General features: G+C 45.7%; 1 protein-coding gene across 1 annotated transcript in view; it reads left to right on the forward strand.

Moving 5' to 3' along the window:
* The window catches only part of LOC135200296 (transmembrane 7 superfamily member 3-like), a 109,401-nt gene that overhangs the window by 14,316 nt on the left and 75,689 nt on the right, over positions 1 to 19,396 (forward strand). Inside the window, 1 exon segment of the mRNA XM_064228804.1 lies at positions 16,289 to 16,475. Coding sequence (XP_064084874.1) covers positions 16,289 to 16,475 — 187 coding nt within the window.

Consider the following 19,396-nt stretch of genomic DNA (forward strand, 5'->3'; position numbering starts at 1 on the left):
GGACGAAACAGTCTCCTTCTCCCTCTCCTACTTCGTCTCGTTCGCCGATCGCGTCTCCTTCGGCGAGTCGCCGATCTCGTTCGTCCTCTAGGAAGACGTTGCGTCAAGACGCTTTTGAGGACGCTCGGCAGGACGCTCAGCACGACGTTCGTCAGGACGCTCGTCAGGACGCTCGGCAGGACGCTAGGCAGGACGCTTGGCAGGACGCTTGGCAGGACGTTCGGCAGGACGCTCGACAGGACGCTTGTCAGGACGCTCGGCAGGACGCTTGGCAGGACGCTCGGCAGGACGTTCGTCAGGACGCTCGACAGGACGCTCGGCAGGACGCTTGGCAGGACGCTCGACAGGACGTTCAGGACGCTCTTCAAGACGCTTTTGGGGACTCCGACCAAGAAGTCGTACCCCAAGACGCTAGTTTGCGCGCACATGCACGTATTCCGGCTAACATGTCTTCCCTTTCGTGTAAGAAACGTAAGGACGCTTCTCTGGCAAGTGAGGCTGCCTCGGGTGTCGCTAAGGACGCTCGTCCTCGTCAGGGCGCTCTACCTGCTTCAAGTGGTAAGCGCCACAAAGAAGAAAGCCGAAATAAGGCTTCATCCAGTAAGGATAGGGGTCCTTTGATTAAGACAAGACCCGCCATTCGTACGCCCTCTCCGGACAGGCGTTCTCCTCTTCCGTTTAGAGAAGAAGGAGAGCTGAGTAGTTCGGCTGACTCGGTTGAAGAGGAACCTTCTGCTGCCCCTTCAATCTCAGATTATAAAGTTCTCGTGCGGCTGTTGCGTTCGTCCTTCGAGGACAAGTTTCAGCCTGCAGCTCCCAAGTCTCCTCCTTCGCAGTTTTCATCCTCTAAGACTGGTAAAACTCCGGAGTTTGTTGAGATGAAAACTTCGCTCTCCACTAAACGGGCGTTCAAGAAACTCCAAGATTGGATGGTACGAAGGAGAGATCAAGGCAAGACGACTTTCGCATTGCCCCCAGCTAGACTCAGCGGAAAAGGGGGTATTTGGTATAGAACCAAAGAAGAAGTGGGGGTTCGTATCCCTTCTTCAGCTCAAGGAGATTTCTCCAGCTTGGTGGATTCGCAGAGGAGGTCTCTTTTATCCACTGCTAAAGTGACCTGGACCTCTACGGAGACGGACCATCATTTGAAGGGTCTGCTCCGGACTCTTGAAGTTTTCAACTTCCTTGATTGGTGCTTGGGAGTTCTGGATCTGCAAGCGAGAAGCCCAGAATCTCTCAGTCTGGGGGAGCTGTCCAGCGTGTTAGCATGTATGGACAAAGCCGTCAGGGATGGTTCGGAGGAGATCGTCTCTCATTTTGGAACGGCCCTATTGAAGAAGAGAGCTTTGCTGTGCAATTTCACAACTCGTTCAGTTACTCCAGCTCAGAAAGCGGATTTGCTTTTTTCTCCTCTTTCGAACCATCTCTTCCCCCAGACTTTAGTAAAGGACCTGACTAGCAGTTTGCAAGAGAAGGCAACGCAGGACCTCTTAGCCCAGTCTACAAGACGTTCGGCAGTACCTTCAACTTCTTCAGCTTCGGTTCGACCGCCGAAGAAGGTTAAGCCCTTTCGTGGGGCTCCCCCCTCGAGAGCAGCTCCTCGAGGGAGAGGGTTTTCACGAGGAAGAGCTTCCTTTAAATCAAAGCCTTCCAAGTGAGAAGCATGTCCTTCAGACACCAGTCGGAGCCAGACTGAAATTTTTTGCGGGAGCGTGGAGAGAGAGGGACACGGACTCTTGGTCCCTCAAGATCGTGGAGCAGGGGTACAAGATCCCCTTTTTAGATCTTCCTCCTCTTTCTACGACTCCCAGAGACCTTTCTCCATCCTATCAGGGAGAGAAGAAGCAAGTGTTATTCGATCTTCTTCAACAAATGATCGAGAAAAGAGCGGTGGAACAAGTCGCGGACCTGGGGTCTCCAGGTTTTTACAACAGGATTTTCCTAGTACCGAAGCAGTCGTCAGGTTGGCGTCCAGTTCTAGATGTAAGCAGGCTCAATCTTTTCGTGGAAAAGACCAAATTCACGATGGAGACACCTCATTCTGTTCTGGGAGCCTTGAGACCGGGCGACTGGATGGTGTCCTTAGACTTGCAGGACGCGTATTTTCACATCCCGATCCACCCTCTTTCAAGAAAGTATCTAAGGTTTGTCTTAGACAAAAAAGTGTGGCAGTTCAGAGCTATGTGTTTCGGCCTGACCACGGCTCCAATGGTGTTCACCGTAGTCATGAAGAATGTGGCGAGGTGGCTACACTCTTCGGGGATAAGAGTTTCCCTGTACCTCGACGACTGGCTGATCAGAGCGTCGTCGAGAGAAAAGTGTCTGAAGGACTTGCAGTTCACTTTAGCCCTAGCAAAGTCCCTGGGACTTCTTGTCAACCTCGAAAAGTCGCATCTGACCCCGACACAGTCCATCGTGTATCTGGGGATTCAGATGGATTCAGTGGCTTTTCGAGCGTTTCCGTCCCAGGAACGTCAGCGGCTAGGTTTAGAAAAGATCTCGGCCTTCTTAGGGAAAGAGACTTGCTCGGCGAGGGAATGGATGAGTCTGCTGGGAACCATTTCCTCGCTAGAAAGGTTTGTTTCCTTGGGAAGACTGCACCTCAGGCCTCTCCAGTTTTCCTTGCGGACGAGTGGAAGGCCAAGGACGATCTCAATGCCATATTGAGAACATCTCTTCCTATAAAGAACCATCTAAGATGGTGGTTCGACCCTCAGAAGCTACAGGAGGGAGTGTCCCTAAGTCTTCTGAGCCCCGACCTAGTGTTGTTCTCCGACGCTTCCATCACGGGCTGGGGAGCAACACTAGGAGGGAAGGAAGTGTCAGGCCCCTGGGGAGGGGAACAGGTAGCCTGGCACATAAATGTCAAAGAGCTTGCAGCAATCTTTCTGTCTCTGCAGTTCTTCGAAAGGAGTTTGAAGAACAAGATTGTTCAGGTAAACTCAGACAATACCACAGCACTCGCTTATTTGAAAAATCAGGGAGGAACACACTCCAGAACTTTGTTTTTCCTGGCGAGGGAGATTCTGCTGTGGGCGAAGAGAAGAAAGGTGACAATTCTGACAAGGTTCATTGCAGGAGTGCAAAACGTCAGGGCCGATCTTCTCAGTCGTCGGGAACAAATCCTACCGACGGAATGGACCTTGAACGAAGACGTGTGTCGAGACCTTTGGAGGTTGTGGGGACGTCCTCTGGTCGACTTATTCGCGACGTCAAGGACCAAGAGACTTCCTCTTTATTGCTCCCCGGTCCTGGATCCAGAAGCGATCGCTGTAGACGCGTTGCTTTGGAATTTGACGGGTCTAGATCTGTACGCCTTCCCACCATTCAAGATTTTGGGGGAAGTCATGAGGAAGTTTGCGGCCTCAGAAGGGACGAGGTTGACCCTGATCGCTCCGATGTGGCCAGCGAGAGAATGGTTCACAGAGGTCATGTCTTTCCTTGTAGACTTTCCAAGGACATTGCCCTGGAGGAAAGATCTACTCAAACAGCCTCACTTCGAAAGGTTTCACCAAAACCTTCTCCGCTCTGGGTCTGACTGCGTTCAGACTATCGAAAAGTTGGCCAGAGCGAGAGGTTTTTCGAAAGCAGCTGCGAGAGCAATCGCAAATGCAAGACGTGCTTCTACAAGAGCTGTTTACCAATCGAAGTGGGCTTCCTTCAGGGCATGGTGTAAAAAGGAGGGAGTTTCCTCTTCCTCGACCTCTGTGAACCAGATAGCTGATTTTCTGCTCTTTCTCAGGAATGTGCAGAAATTAGCGGTCCCTACCATCAAGGGATATAAAAGCATGTTGTCAGCGGTTTTTAGGCACAGAGGCCTTGACCTTTCTGACAACAAGGACATTCATGATCTTTTAAAATCTTTCAAGACTTCGAAGATTCCTCAAATGAGACCTCCTTCATGGAACCTTGACGTGGTTCTTAAGTTCCTTATGTCAAGCCCTTTCGAACCGCTTCAGGCAGCGTCTCTTCGAAACTTGACAAGGAAGGCTCTTTTCCTAACTTCTCTTGCGACGGCTAAGAGAGTTAGTGAGATTCAAGCTTTTAGTAATTTAGTGGGATTCAAAGGAGACAATGCTGTCTGCTCTTTGAACCCAACTTTCTTGGCGAAGAACGAAAATCCTTCGAATCCTTGGCCGAAAACTTTCGAGATCAAGGGTATGTCAAGTCTGGTGGGCCAAGAACCAGAGAGAGCCCTGTGCCCGGTCAGGGCTCTCAAGTTCTATGTACATAGAACAAAAGAGGTAAGAGGTCCCTCAGGTAATCTCTGGTGCTCTGTGAAGAGACCAGAGTTACCTTTATCTAAGAATGCTGTTGCTTTCTTTCTGAGGGACGTCATTAAGGAGGCTCATTCATCTTTCCAGAAGACTGATTTGAGCCTCTTACGAGTGAAAGCTCACGAAGTTCGAGCTGTCGCTACCTCTCTTGCCTTCCAAAAGAATATGTCAATCAAGGACATTCTTGATGGCACCTTTTGGAGGAGTAACTCCGTCTTCGCCTCACATTACCTAAGGGATGTGAGAACGATTTATGACGACTGTAATTCACTGGGGCCATACGTTTCTGCGGACACAGTCTTGGGGTCCGGAAGTAGCTCTTTCCCTATCCCTTAGTTAGGCTTAGGTTAGTTTTATTGTTGTGTTTTTAGGTTGTGGTGAGTCTTATGTGAAGATCTCCCATCCTTTAGTTAGTTTTAAGGGGTTTTTTGAATAGTTGGTCAGGTGGTGGTCAGTTGCTTCGTTGCCCTCATATGTATGGCTCGATGGTCTTGTCACGTAGAGGTCTCGTACCTGTTGACAGATCATCCAGAGCGCACCAGCACTACAGGTCTCCACCTGGCTGGCAACTCTTGATTTAAGCAAAAGCAGCCTTAAGTGACAGTAATCACAGAGTCTACTTTGCTAACAGGTGAGGAACCAAGATGTATATCATCTACTTAATTTAAGTTTCCTAAAAAATCCTATTCTGTCTCTTCCCACCATCCGAAGGTGGGATTCAGCTATAGTATATATATCTGTCAGGTAAGTGGCATGAACAAAATGTTATTGAAAATGGGAATGGTTCCTGATATCCGCCTCCCAGCGGCGGGAATGGGTACTACCACCTGGCCGCCCACTGCGTGTGCCGCGAGTTTTGAAATTCTGTCGGACTTCAGAAAATACAGCTATATATATATCTGCCAGGTAAGTATGAACAAACTTAATTGTATAATAACAATAACATGTTCTATGACCCCAGCTGCAGAGTTGACTTTCTTTTAATTTTTATGTTTCCTTTAATTTCTTCCTAATTAGCTATCCGAACTCTCCCAATTTTAATTTGCTTCTATTTTCAGTTCCATTTATGGGTGATGCATTGTACCAACATTCACTTTCAACAAGTCTTTACTTATGACTTGCTATCCTTGTGTTTCTTTATGAATTTTACTTCCATCTGTTCCAGTTATACTTGAAAGTATATGCCCAAATGGAAAGTCGTGTTCATGATGTGATTACTGTGAAGTTAACTTACAATTGTGCAGCCAATATTTGAAATAAACGAAGAATACAGCTTGGTTGACCTGGGTGGTAATTACCCCATCTGGTGGTGTTAGAATGTTTCCAGTCTTGTCAAATTCTTTATCTGTGTTGTTGTGTATACACAGTCTAAATCCACTGTATGTATTCTTCTTCCAGTGTTATTCCTTCTCTCTCACTCCAGCTTCATTTTATGGGAAATGGATAGGTAAACTTGAAGATATGAGTTTACTTCTACTGTAGTGTCAGTTAGGACACTTGACCAAGTATATTATGGTTAAGAATTGTGGTTTCTGTCACAGTTGAGAGAATTTCTACCCTTCAAAGCCTTGAGTCAAGAAGTGGCTACCTCTTTTTCATCACTTGGTCTCTTTAGTGAAGTTTGTTAGCATGGTCTGTCTAAAAAGGACCATTTGAGTTTTACTGCAAGAATTCTTGAGTCAAGTCTTGTCTTCCTAACTATTCCAATTGCAATTTCTTTAGATCTTATACATTCCCTTCATTGGTGGGGAGATCAGTCAAGACTGTTGATAGGCTGGCTTCTAGGCCTCTAGAGCTCTGACTCCCATTGTCCTCAGTTGTATTTGGGTCAGATTGGGGAGTCATTCTGGGGAATATCAAAGTGTTAAGGAGTTGGACTGTATAGTGAAGCAATATGCACAAACTAGAGCTTTTGTCAGGGTTAAAGGTCTTATGCAAGCATAATATATAATCAGAGACAAGAAAACTGAACTCTGCTCCAACAGTTCAGTCTTTCTTTTTTACATAAGGGAGTACAAATAAAAAAAACTTTGTGCAAGCTAGCAGAGAAATTTCTCCTCTGGACAGAGTCCATGAACACCATATTCTGCCACACTTTGCCCCAGGGAGAATGCTTGAAACACATGTTGGAAGTTGTGGAACATTTGGCAAGCTTGGAACATTGATCTGCTTGCAATTGCACAAACACAACTTCCCCAGTTTACTGTCCTTCATGCCAGGATCTCTGGCATAGATAGTCAATAAAATTTTAGAGTGGTCAAATCTAGATCTTTATGCTTTTCCTCCATTTGCACTCTAGAGGAAAGTTTACCACATTTTGTGAACATCTGAGAACTCAAGCTGTTATTAACTCTTGGTGGCCCCCAGGGGAATGGTTTCCTGAACTACCTCTCTTGGCAATAGAAGTTCTTCATCTTCTTTCAATCAGGAAAGATTGTCTTAGATATTTGCATTTGAGAAGATTCATCAAAATATCCATATACTTCAACTTACCAGGCAGGAACTGTCATCTGTCTCTCTTGAGTAAGAGGCTTTTCAAGTGGCTAGGGAACCAATAGGACTAATGTCTAGAAGGCCCTTCACTGTTAGACCTTATCAGCAACAGTGGTCAGTTTATTGATCTTGGTGCTTGTCTTGAGAAATATCTATCACCCATACCTGTGTAAACAACCTGATCGAGTTCTTCCAGTATCTTGGATACTTGAAGCAACTTGAAGTGTATAGCTTTATGTTGTCTTCAGTTCTGGGACATGCTAACTTAAATATCAGGTATGATTTTGGATGCGGTCTTCCAATTTTTTTAACTGTGAAAACCTTGAAATCTTCCTATCTTTGTTCAGGATGAATTTGGATGTAGAGCTTAAATTTGAAATGACCTCAGTTTGAGTCTTTAGAGAAAGCTTCCCTTAAGAACTTACTTTCAAAACACTTTTTCCTTTAGGTTTTGTTCTTTCTTGTAAGGCTTTGTTTAAGGGGATGCATACAATATTCTTGTTCTCTCATTGTTTAAGGAAAAATGCAATGCAGATTTGTGACACTGCTGTAGTAGACAATGAAGAGGAAGTGGTGTATGTCCAGTTATAACTATGTTATTGTTAGTATACAATAAGGTTTTGTACATACTTACCTGGCAGATATATACTTAGCTTTACGTCTCTGACGTCACGACAGAATTCAAAACTCGCGGCACACGCGACAGGTAGGTCAGGTGATCTACCTTACCCGCCGCTGGGTGGCGGCTGTAAGAACCAATCTCCCTTTCCAGCCAGAATTTTTCCTTCCACCTGTCTCCTGAGGGGAGGCTGGGTCGGGCCATCAATCGTATATATCTGCCAGGTAAGTATGTACAAAACCTTATTGTATACTAACAATAACATTTCTGGGCTCAGCTCGTGTCGCTGCGCGAAATATCCTTTAATCTATTATTTCTAGGGTAAATGTACTAACACATACCAGAGAATAAATAAAATAAAGAAAAAGGTCAGTATAACTGACTCGCTCACCCTCCAAGAGGGTGTCGGTATGAACACTAGGCGAGTGAGACCACTACCACGAGCCAAATACCAATAGAAATCTCCCACAACAAAAACCCTCCATGAGGAGAGCCGACCCACAGAGTGAGCAGCTCGTACTACTACTACTCCATCCCATGCTGCCGACTGCTGCGCCTCTAGTGGCCATCCTGAAGTTAGCAGACAATCTTGGGCGAAGGGATGGGTAGGGTGGGATTCGCTGGCGACACGAGCCAATCGCCCAGAAATAGATTTTTCCTTACGTCAAAATCCCTTTTTTGTACATGAACTTTCCTGTCAGATATATACTTAGCTGATTGACACCCTTGGTGGAGGGAAAGAGACAGCAATATAAATATGGAAAAAAGGGGAAAACAACACTAGTTGTAGGATGTAAAATACAACCTTGGTTCTTACCTGTTTAGGCAGAAGACTTCGTAGTTACTGTCTATGAGTCTGCGTTGCCTGAAGAGCTTCAGCGAGGGCGTGACCTACAGCTGACAGACTCTTTGGGTCTATCAAAGGGATTTGGTTATCCGCTTACTTGATAGAATCCGAACAGGATCTGTCAACGGGGATTCGCCCACTTATATGACAGAACCTAACCACTATCATTGCAAGGAGCTCAAACATAAACCGATCACCTAACCAATCTAATCATTGTTAGACCTACGAAATGAAAGACATGCCTACCCGCATGTTCTTTCAAACAACCAAAAACTTACAACCTAACAAGGGGGAAAATATATACTACAAAGGATATGTCTCAGCTCCCTGCCCCAGCACCGAATCCGCCGATACTTACGGGCCTAACGCGAAGCACTTTTCACACGTAATTTTGACGTCTCTCAGATAGTGGTTTGCGAAGACTGAGTTGCAACGCCAGAATGTTTCCTTCATAATGTTACTCAGGGATATGTTTTTGTTGAAAGTCAATGACGTGGCAATAGCTCTTACCTCATGAGCTTTGACCTTAAGAACTTTGAATTGACTTTCATCACATATCGCATGTGCTTCTTTCACCAGGCTTCTGATAAAGAAAGAAACCGCATTCTTCGAAAGAGTCCTCCTTGGATCTCTTACAGAGCACCAAAGGTTGACGTCATTGCCCTTAAGTTTTTTCTTTCTCTGCAGATAAAAACTTTAAACTTGTAGTACTGGGCAAAGTGACCTCTCTGCTCCTCGCCTACTAATGCAGACAAGCCTTGGACTGCAAAGCTCCTAGGCCAAGGATTTGAGGGGTTCTCGTTCTTAGCCAAGAACGAAGGTAGGAATGAACAGATAGCTGCATCTCCTCTGAATCCCACATTTCCTTCTAATGCATGGAGTTCACTAACCCTCTTTGCGGAAGCCAATGCCATGAGAAAAAGTGTCTTCCTCGTGAGGTCTCTAAACGAGGCAGACTGAGGCGGTTCGAACTTAGGTGACCTCAGGAAACGTAGCACTACATCCAGATTCCAACTCGGAATCTCTGGCGAAACCTTTTTGGATGTTTCAAAAGATCTTATTAGATCATGAAGGTCCTTGTCTTCTGAAATGTTTAAGTTTCGGTGCCTAAGCACTGCAGACAGCATGCTACGATAACCTTTAATGGTTGATACCGCCAGTCCACTTTTCTCCCTAAGGAAAAGTAAGAAGTCTGGTATTTGGGTTACAGAGGTACTGGAAGAGGAAAAGTGATGGTTCCTACACCATCGTCGAAAGACGTCCCACTTCGATTGGTAGACTCTAAGGGTAGAAGGCCTTCTTGCTGCTGCGATAGCCGTTGCAACTCTTGCAGAAAACCCTCTCGTTCTGACCAAACTTTTGACAGTCTGAAGCCAGTCAAGATCTAGAGCGGGGAGTTTTTTGTGATACCTGTCGAAGTGGGGTTGTCTGAGCAGATCGATCCTCTGTGGTAATGTTCTCGAAGATCTACTAACCATTCCAGTACCTCTGTGAACCATACTTGTGCGGGCCAGAATGGGGCTATACCAGCGTCATCCTTGCTGCCTCCGATTCTGCAAATTTCTTGAGAGTCTCTCCCAGTATCTTGAATGGAGGAAAAGCATACATGTCTAGACCCTTCCAATCTAGGAGAAAAGCGTCTATCGACACTGCCCTCGGGTCCGATATCGGAGAGCAGTAGTTGGCTATCCTCGCATTCTTGGCTGTGGCGAAGAGGTCTATATGAGGCCTGCCCCAAAGCTTCCACAGGTCCTGGCAAACATCCTCGTGAAGAGTCCACTCTGCAGGCAGGACTTGATCTTTTCTGCTTAGGAGGTCTGCTCTGATGTTCTTTTCTCCCTGTACGAACCTGGTAAGGAGACAAATCTTCCTTTCCTCTGCCCACAGCAGAAGTTCTTTTGCTGTCTCGTACAGGGAGAAAGAGTGAGTCCCCCCCCTGCTTCCTGATGTATGCCAGGGCCGTGGTGTTGTCCGAGTTGATCTGCACTGCCGAAGCTAGGACGTGGGGCTCGAAAGCTTTCAAAGCTAGCCAAACAGCCATCAGTTCCTTCTTGTTGATGTGCCAGGTCACCTGTTCTTTCTTCCAGGTGCCTGACACTTCTCTTGAGCCGAGCGTTGCTCCCCAACCTGTGTCCGACGCGTCGGAATACAACACTTGGTTGGGGTTCGGAATGTGAAGGGACATCCCTTCTGCAAACCTGAGAGGGTTGGCCCACCAAGAGAGGTCCTTCTTGATTTCTCTTGAGATCTCGAATGGAGAACTCTAGGTTTTGCGACGACACCTCCAGTTTCGATGTAGAAAGAACTGGAGAGGTCTGAGGTGCAACCTTCCTAGAGAAAGGAATTGCTCCAACGAGGAGAGTGTCCCCAACAAACTCATCCACTCCCTCGCTGTGCATACGTCTTTCTCTAGGAAGGCTTTGACTTTCTCTGACCCTCGGGCTATCCTTTCTGGAGACGGAAAAGCCCGAAAATCCAGAGAAGCCATCCGAATCCCCAGATAGATACGATCTTGACTGGGGATCAACTGAGACTTTTGAAAGTTCACCAAAAGTCCCAGAGAACTTGCCATGAAAAGGGTCTTTTGTAGGTCCTCCAAGCATCTTTTCTGTGACTTGGCTCTGATTCAGCCAGTCGTTCCAAGTTAAATGGACACCCTGACTCCCTCCAAGTGTAGCCATCTTGCTACATTTTTCATTAGGCCTGTGAAGACCTGAGGGGCTGTTGAAAGGCCGAAGCACAAGGCCCTGAATTGGAATATCCTTCCTCCCATCATGAACCTGAGGTATTTCCTTGAAGAAGGATGGATAGGCACATGGAAGTAAGCGTCCTGAAGATCTAGGGACACCATCCAATCCCCTGGACGAAGGGCCGCCAACACTGAGGATGTCGTCTCCATGGCGAACTTCCTCTTTTCTACAAAGAAATTCAGGGCGCTTACATCCAGAACCGGTCTCCATCCTCCTGAGGCTTTTGGAACTAGAAAAAGGCGGTTGTAAAAGCCCGCTGAGCAAGGGTCGCTCACTAGCTCTATAGCCTCTTTCTCGAACATTTGTTCCACTGCCTGTGTTAAAGCGAGGCTCATGATGGGATCCCTGTACCTGGCCACCAACTCCCTCGGAGTCGTCGTCAACGGTGGTCTTTCCGTAAAGGGAATCAGGTATCCTTCCCGGATAATCGAGAGGGACCAGTTGTCCGCTCCTCTTCTTTGCCCAGGCTTCCGAGAATCTTAGAAGCCTGGCACTACTGATGTCTGGAGGACTACTTCCCTACTTCTTAGCTCTGGAAGAGCGTGAGAAGGATCTACCTCTCTTGAATGGTCTATTACCTCTAGAGGTAGAGGCTCTAGAAGGAGGGCCCCCTCGAAAGGGCTCCTGTCTAGCTGGAGTCTCCTTCTTCGTCTTCATCTGGAAGGAGGTCCTAGGCTTCCGTGCCGACTGAGCGAGCATGTCCTGAGTCGCCTTCGCAGAGATAGATCCTGAGATGTCCTGGATTATCTTCTTCGGGAAGAGAAGAGGCGAGAGCTGCGAATACAGAAGCGAGGCTCTTTGGGCATGCGAGACGGACTTTGTCAAAAAAGAGCAGAAGACTGATCTCTTCTTAAGGACCCCTGCTCCAAACAGGGAGGCTACTTCGCTCGATCCATCTCTAACTGCCTTATCAATGCACGTTAGAACACTGTTGAGATCTTCTGGCGAAATAGAATCCGGGTTCTGAGTCTTTTTAGCCAAGACCCCCAAAGACCAGTCAAGGAAGTTGAAGACTTCCAAGACTCTGAACATTCCCTTCAACAGGTGGTCGAGCTCGTTCATAGCCCAGGTAGTCTTAGCAGACAAAAGAGCCGAGCGTCGTGCTGCATCCACCAGTGAAGAGAAGTCCGCGGTTCTGCAGATGACGGAAATAAGACCCAGGCCTAGGGGTTCTCCAGACTCGTACCAAAACCTAGTCTGCCCGTAAGCTTGGAAGGTGGGAAAGAAAACACAGTCTTCCCTTTCTCCTCCTTAGAAAGCAGCCAATCACCAAAACCTCTCAAAGCCTTCTTCATTGAGATGGTTGGCTTCATCCTCACACAAGAGGAAACTTTCGTCTTCTTTGAAGTCGAGAATAAAGAGAGAGGAGACGGAGGAGCGACGGGAGTAAGGGAGTCTCCAAACTCTTGAAGAAGGAGATCTGTAAGGATCTTATAGGACGAAACTGAAGAGTCCTTCACTAAATCCTCTTCTGAAGGTTCCACTTCATCCACTGAAGAACCCTCTGCTTCTTTACGAGAGCAGTTGGACTTCTCTAAAGAAATGCGTCTGTCTAGGGAGTGTCTGGCAGCAGTCTGGCGCCTATCAGGGGAAGCCAAAGCTTCTGGAAAGCTCCTCTCGAATGAGTCCTTCCTACTCTGATGAGTGCGTCCTCTTTGATCCTTAAGTCTACTCCTAGAATCCCGGGAGTCCAAAGGGGAGCGCCTGCTAGGAGAGGAGAGCCTACTATGTTCAAGGCGCTTAACAGGATCCATGCGCCTGTCCAAAGGAGAGCGGCTGCCTGGCGAACTGCACCTACAATGAGGCGAAAGCCTACTAGGCTCTTGGCGCCTACTTACAGGAGAGCGAAGCCCTGGAGAAGATCGCCTACTAGGAGACCGGCGTCTACCATGCTCCACAAACTTAGATCTAGACTTGTGGGTCTCTGCAAAAGGTAGTCTCCCAGAAGAGACATATCTTTCAGGCTCTACACGCCTGTCCTGAACAGAGCGGCTAATAGGAGAGCCACGCCTATCAGGAGAAAAGCGCCTATCTTCCGCACCGCGCTTGGGAGCGGGAGAGCGTCTACTTGGGGAGTAGCGCCTACCAGGCTCTAGGCGCCTAACAAAAGGAGAGATCCTGTCTCTTGACGAATCCATGAAAGAGGAGGCTCTCTTATCCGGAGATTGAAGGATCTTCGGAAAGGAGCGAGAAGACGAAGCTGTACGCTTGTCTTTAGACGAGCGCCTACTAGGCGCTAGATCCCTTTCTACTGGAGAAATGAAGTCACCAGGAGAAAGCTTCTTGGGCGATTGTCGCCTGGAAGACGACAAGCGTCTGCCGAGGGAAGAGCGCCTCCTTCCATCCGCTGATACAGGAGAGAGAGCCGATTCTGACTGAGAAGGTAACACAGGCGAAGGAATCCTAGACTTCTTGACGGGGAGAGAGACGTCTTTCTTACGACGCGTTCCTCCAGCCAAGGAGCCCGCCAGCGCCGAAATCTGAGCTTGCAGCCCCGCAAGAATCCGAGCTGGAGATCTTGCAAAATCCTCCACAGGTGAAGAGGCTCGAAGCCTACTATGAGGCGAGAACTCCTGCTCCCTCCTGGGTTTCTTGATATCCACTTCCGGCTCTTCTGGAAAAACTTCCGGGCTGGAAGGAAAGGCGCAAGGAGCCTTCCAGGCTCTCTTCAGCGGTTGCGAAGAATCCGAGGCGCTCCATCCTCTTCTAGGCGAAGGTGAGGAAGAAGAAGAGAAGCATTGGCGCAATACCTCCTTCTTCGCGCGAACAAGGGCAGCCTGGGTACGAACATCAGGATCTACCGAGGGGACGCCTGATCGGTGGGAGTTCTCCCTAACCTTCCTGCGGCTGTTGACTTTCCTCCTCCACTGGGACTGGGAGTCTGGAAGAGGTCTAGGCCTGGAAGCATTAAGGAGCCAATCAGACGCACCCTTCACTGCACTGGGGTCACTGCACAATTCACCTTCACTACTCTTACCTTGCAACGAACGAATCTTCTTTTCCATGCTAAGGATCGTGGCTCTCATAGTTGCCACTTCTGTAGTCGTATCTTTAGGTTCGATGCAGGGCGCAGGAGCTGAAACTGGAGAAGGTTCTAATGCTACAACAGGATTGTCTACTTCTACCTCGCTAATACGAGACTTACTAGAACTTCTAGACGAAGCTTTTCTCACCCTGTCTTTCTCCAACTTCCTCAAGTAGGAAGAAAGAGCCTTCCATTCACCCTCATCCAACTTCTCACACTCATTACACGGGTTAACAAAAGAACATTCTTTCCCTCTACATTTAAAGCAAACTGTGTGAGGATCTACCGTAGCTTTCGGTAGCCTCACCTTGCATTCATCCATAGAGCACACCCTAAACATAGAAGATTTCTTAACCTCTACATCAGACATCTTGAAATCAAAGAAAAATCCAAATCAATATCCAAAAAACAATCCACAAGTGCGTATGCCAAGCCAACAAGATCAGGTACTTCACCGAAAGTCAGTCCAAATAAATCCACGGCAACGAGAATCGAATAAAGCTGTCAGGAGGTAACAACCACAGGTGTAGTCGTCACCGGCGACAGAAAAATTCTGGCTGGAAAGGGAGATTGGTTCTTACAGCCGCCACCCAGCGGCGGGTAAGGTAGATCACCTGACTTACCTGTCGCGTGTGCCGCGAGTTTTGAATTCTGTCGTGACGTCAGAGACGTAAAGCTAAGTATATATCTGACAGGAAAGTTCATGTACAAAACCAATGGTTTTTATAGAAAGACTTAATCCTTGAAGAGGAGTTAAAAATTTATTGTCTGATGTTAGGAGACTAAGCACTCCTGTGTTCAAGAATGCCATTTCTTGTTTCTACATTACTTAATCAAATTAGCATACATAGAGTGAAATCCTGATTGTTTGCCATTATTTGAAAGTAAAACTTCATAATGTCTATGCCATAACTTGTCTTTTATTTTTCTTGATAACCTTTTGTTAGAGAAGGTTGGCAACACAGCTCAAAGGACAGGGAACTCAGCTTAGCCTTGCTTTGTTTGCAAGACATCAAATTTCATATGAGAATTATAAAGCTCTTAGTCTTATTGCATGACAGGGATGATATTCTCTTGAACAGAATAGAAGAGCATCTTCATTATTTTCCTTTCTTTCCTATCTTTAGGTTGTTAGGAGATCCCATTGTTGAATTAAGGGAGCATGAAGATACTTATTAGTGTATATCTAAAGGTTTTCCTTGTCCAGCTTTGGAATGTCGGTTATGGGCATTCGACTCTGGCACAGGAGTCATAAGTACTCTGTGAGACAGAGATCTTTTTCTTTTATGATGTAAGGATCCTCTGACAAGTCTCATTAAGAGGATCTCACACACTGTTGTGGATCCTACATCTGGTGACAGTACTTATCAGGAAAGATCACACAGCAAGCAAGAAAATACATGTGGGTGGAAAGGACCTATAATCTCCCCTTCTGCATTCCCTCAGCATGAATATACATAGAGGGTGACCTGACTTGGAAGGGAAAACAAATGAAACTAAACAAAGAAATGGATCTTAGACTTTACAGAATATAAAGGACTGAGCCAAAGATAAAGGAAGAAATACTAACAGAAAACATGTGCAAAATGAAAATTACCCTAGTCTTCAAATGGCTCCTCACAAGGACATTCTGGAAGTAAGGTACTTTATGATGTCAGTTGCCTAGAAATCATAAGATAATGAAGATCAAGCTGAAAATTTCTAAATGCAAAAGAAAATCATTCTATCAACATAGTAACATTACCAAGATAAAACATGAAACTAGTACTTCCTGAACTGTAATCAAAATAAAGATTAAAAGCTTAAATGTATAACAAGTAGAAAATTTAACAATTGTCAAAAATGTAGACAGTTAAGAACAAGGCTACACTGAATATGTTACAATTGTGAATACTGCGACTAACTTACGGAAAATAAAGGAGTATCAATCACATGCTGGAGATGTGTATAAAATTGTTATAGTAGTGATTGGCCATATGGTTCTATCCTGTTGACTGTTTAAACTTTGGTATGTATTTAGTGTAGATATTATCAGTCTCTAGCTAGAAATGTAGATGCAATTTTTCCTCTTTGAAACTAAATTACTGAACACCAAACTGTATTTTAGCTTTTCAATCAGTTAATTTAACTTAGCAGTACTAGTTTTTTAGAAGGTTTATTAGAATGAAATGGTATTTGGCGTAATAAATTTGATTAAAATGAAATGGTAGGTAGCGTAATAAAAACCTTATTTAAATATTACCACAAGATGTAGAGCTTTCTTTTCTCCACCTGCAGGTGTCAGTATCCAAGACTAACAATACATCATCTCAGTTGGAAAGATGGTTTGTTTCATATTCTGGTGTTGGTGCTGTGATTGGTGTAATAGTCAACTATAATAGCACTGGTGGCGTTTTGTATTCACCAACAGTCTCATATGGATGCAATTTCATTGATGCTGAACAGTACAGATGTACAAAGCTTGGTAAGTGGATTGGTGTGGTGGTTGTAGTTTTCTCAGTATGTACTATAATTCATTGCCATGGCTACTTTTTAGGTAAAAGGAGGAAAAGGAAGGAAGTAAGCAAGAACACAGTTATGAGTAAAGATAAATTTATGTTTCACCTTTGCCTTTTCCAATATGATTTCTTTTGAGTCAAAGAAGCAGTTTGAAAGCACTTTTGCTTAAATTAATCATTAGCACTAAAGAAGACTAGTAATTCTTTGTTAATCTCTCTTCACTGTAAGAAGACTATTAATTCCTTGTTAATCTCCCAACACTGTATGTAGATTGTTGGTAGCCAAAATTAAAAACTATCCTCAAAGACTTCAGTTGGAACTGAGATTTAATACCTGCTATAACTAGTTTGGCTGTTGAAATTTGTTAGAATATTTTTGAGTTGAAATCAAGCATATGTTTAGAATTTAAAATGTTAGTATGAACAATAACCGCATGATGGTAACCAAACAGTAACAATATGAAATTTTTGAAATGTGTTTTTATTCCAGTGTATTACCAAACAATTACATACATAGAAGTAGGTTCCCCACCATGGCAGACCAAAATTCAAATTTCACGGTGGCACCACCATCACTAGTGTAGGTGACAAGTAACTGCCCACTTCCGGTCCTCAGGTATGACAACACTGCACCTCTCAATTCGCTTTCTGCTGGTTTCTGGTAAACATCAGTGGTTTTATGCAGTCTGCAGACATTGTCATCATCTGTTGGATGATTTATTCACTTTCCTGTGATATAGTGACATATTCTTTTCAGTATGGCTTTGTTTTCAATTAGCTCAGCGCTTTTGATTATTTTTTGCTGCCATGTCAGATTCTAGTTCATGTTGAGTTAGGTTTTGTGCCAGGGTGCAGAACTAGGCTATGAGTGTCAGGGATGGGATGAAGAGAAATGGAGGGTGTGTATTTCTCTTGCAGAGATGCACAGAAAGTAGTTAAGGATTGGAAGAGGAAGGCAGCTCTGAAAGCTGATGGTAAGGCTAGGTTAGCTCCTTTGCCTTCTCCTGTGTTGGCGGAGACTTCTACTCCCTTTTTTTCCCCTCTTAGAACTGTTTCTCCCATCCTAAGTCCTCTAACTCCTTTGCCTTCTATGTACTCCTATACCACCTTCCTGTGTCACCTTGACTGATACCATTGCCAGCCTTGTATCAAAGTTTGAGACGAAATTTGAATTTCTTGCTAACACTGTGATGGAGTTAGGTTTGTCCGTGAGATCGTTTATGGAGAAACCAGTGAGTGCAGTGAATGTGCCAAGTGTTAGTGTGGTGCAATCTGTTGGGGATGGCTTTCCATTCTGCCAGTTCTCCTAGACGAAGGCCACTTTCCTGATCCCCCGCTTTGGGGGGAAGACATACTGGAGGTCCAACGGAGACTGGTGGGGTTTGCCCACAGACAATTGCTTCCTTTGTTGTAGTGTGGTGCCAGCTCAGGTTTTGACTGAACGCCGCTGGAAAGGAGTATCGTTTAATACCCAGTTGTTGTCCAATTCCAGCAGTTCATCACCTCCTGCTTCACACTGATGGTGTCATTCTTCAGCCACTCGACCTCTGAAGAGGCATTCTCCTATCAATGATGTTTCTCCTCCACCAGGCAAAAGATCTATTGCAAGAAATTCCAGTCCGCACCCCTCTTGCAGTCGTGCGTTTTTGACTCCTCGCAGTTGACTTTCAACTTGTGGCTCGGCTGATTCGAATGATAAGCAACAGATGTTGGCGCCGACTAGGTGTTCAGTGCTAGCTTAGTTGACTTGACAGGCTTCGACTCCACACTCAGACCCTTCGATTTCCTCTTCGAAGGCTTCTTCTTCGACTCGTCATTTGACATCTTCTCCTGTCCATCCTGCCCATTCCCAACAAGAGGATGCATCTGTGGCCCCTCTTAGTCAGCAAGAAGGAGCATCTTTCTCTGTCACCAGTGTCATGGGAAGATCAAGAGCAAGACCAGGGCTCTACACCTGCTTCTTCCTATTTATTGCTCTTAAGATTCCTTCTGGAGAACTTTCCAGATTTCTGCGCTCCAGCACCTCCTAGTTCTCCAGCCTCAATTTTCTTGATGAGGAAGAAACCTACAGAAGCCCTTCTTCCCAAGTTAGTTCTTTCCTCTGCCTCTAAGAGGTCACTTCATTACTTTGATAAATGGCTTGTGAGTAAGAGAGAGCAAGGTAAAGCATCCTTTGCCTTTCCTCCTTCGAAATTCCTCAAGAAGCATTATCGCTTTTGCGCCACTGGGGAAGCGCCTTCTTGGAAGTGTCTGCCTCCTCCCAGGGGACTTATCCGAAGTAGAGTCAACCCAACGGTCTGCATTTTCTCCTGCCAAGCTGTTTTTCCTCCTCTCCAGAACTAGATCATCTAGTTTGTGATGTCTTGAAGGTTCTTGAGATTTTTAGCTTCATAAACTGGTCGGTCGGAGCCTTGGCTAAGAAGTCAGAGGACTGCCCTGTCCCTCCTGAAGATCTTGCTGCGGACTGGATGGGGGTACTTTCTTGTGCCGACAAAGAAGTGAAGGAAGGATTGGTTGAGCTTGCCTCTGTTTGCTATGGACATTCTTGGACCTGACGAGGAAGAGAGACTTCTCTGCCCTGAAAACTTTGAGGTATGTGTTACCTTCACAGGACAGAGAAAATAAGGGCACTTTCTTCGCCTCTTTGGTGTTCAGTCAAGGATCCTTCTCACCCCTTATCAAAGAATGCCTTCTCGTACTTCATGAGGTCTTTGATAACTGAGGCTCACTCTCAAGTCAAATAGGAGTCCTTTCCTCTTCTGAAAGAGAAAGCACATGAAGTGAGAGCTGTCACCATCTCATTCGCTTTTCACCACAAACTGTCTTTGACGACCATTCTACAATCAAAGTCAATATTCATGACACATTACCTGAAGGAAGTGGAGAC

This window comes from Macrobrachium nipponense, chromosome 26 (assembly GCF_015104395.2).
Source record: "Macrobrachium nipponense isolate FS-2020 chromosome 26, ASM1510439v2, whole genome shotgun sequence".
NCBI lineage: Eukaryota > Metazoa > Arthropoda > Malacostraca > Decapoda > Palaemonidae > Macrobrachium > Macrobrachium nipponense.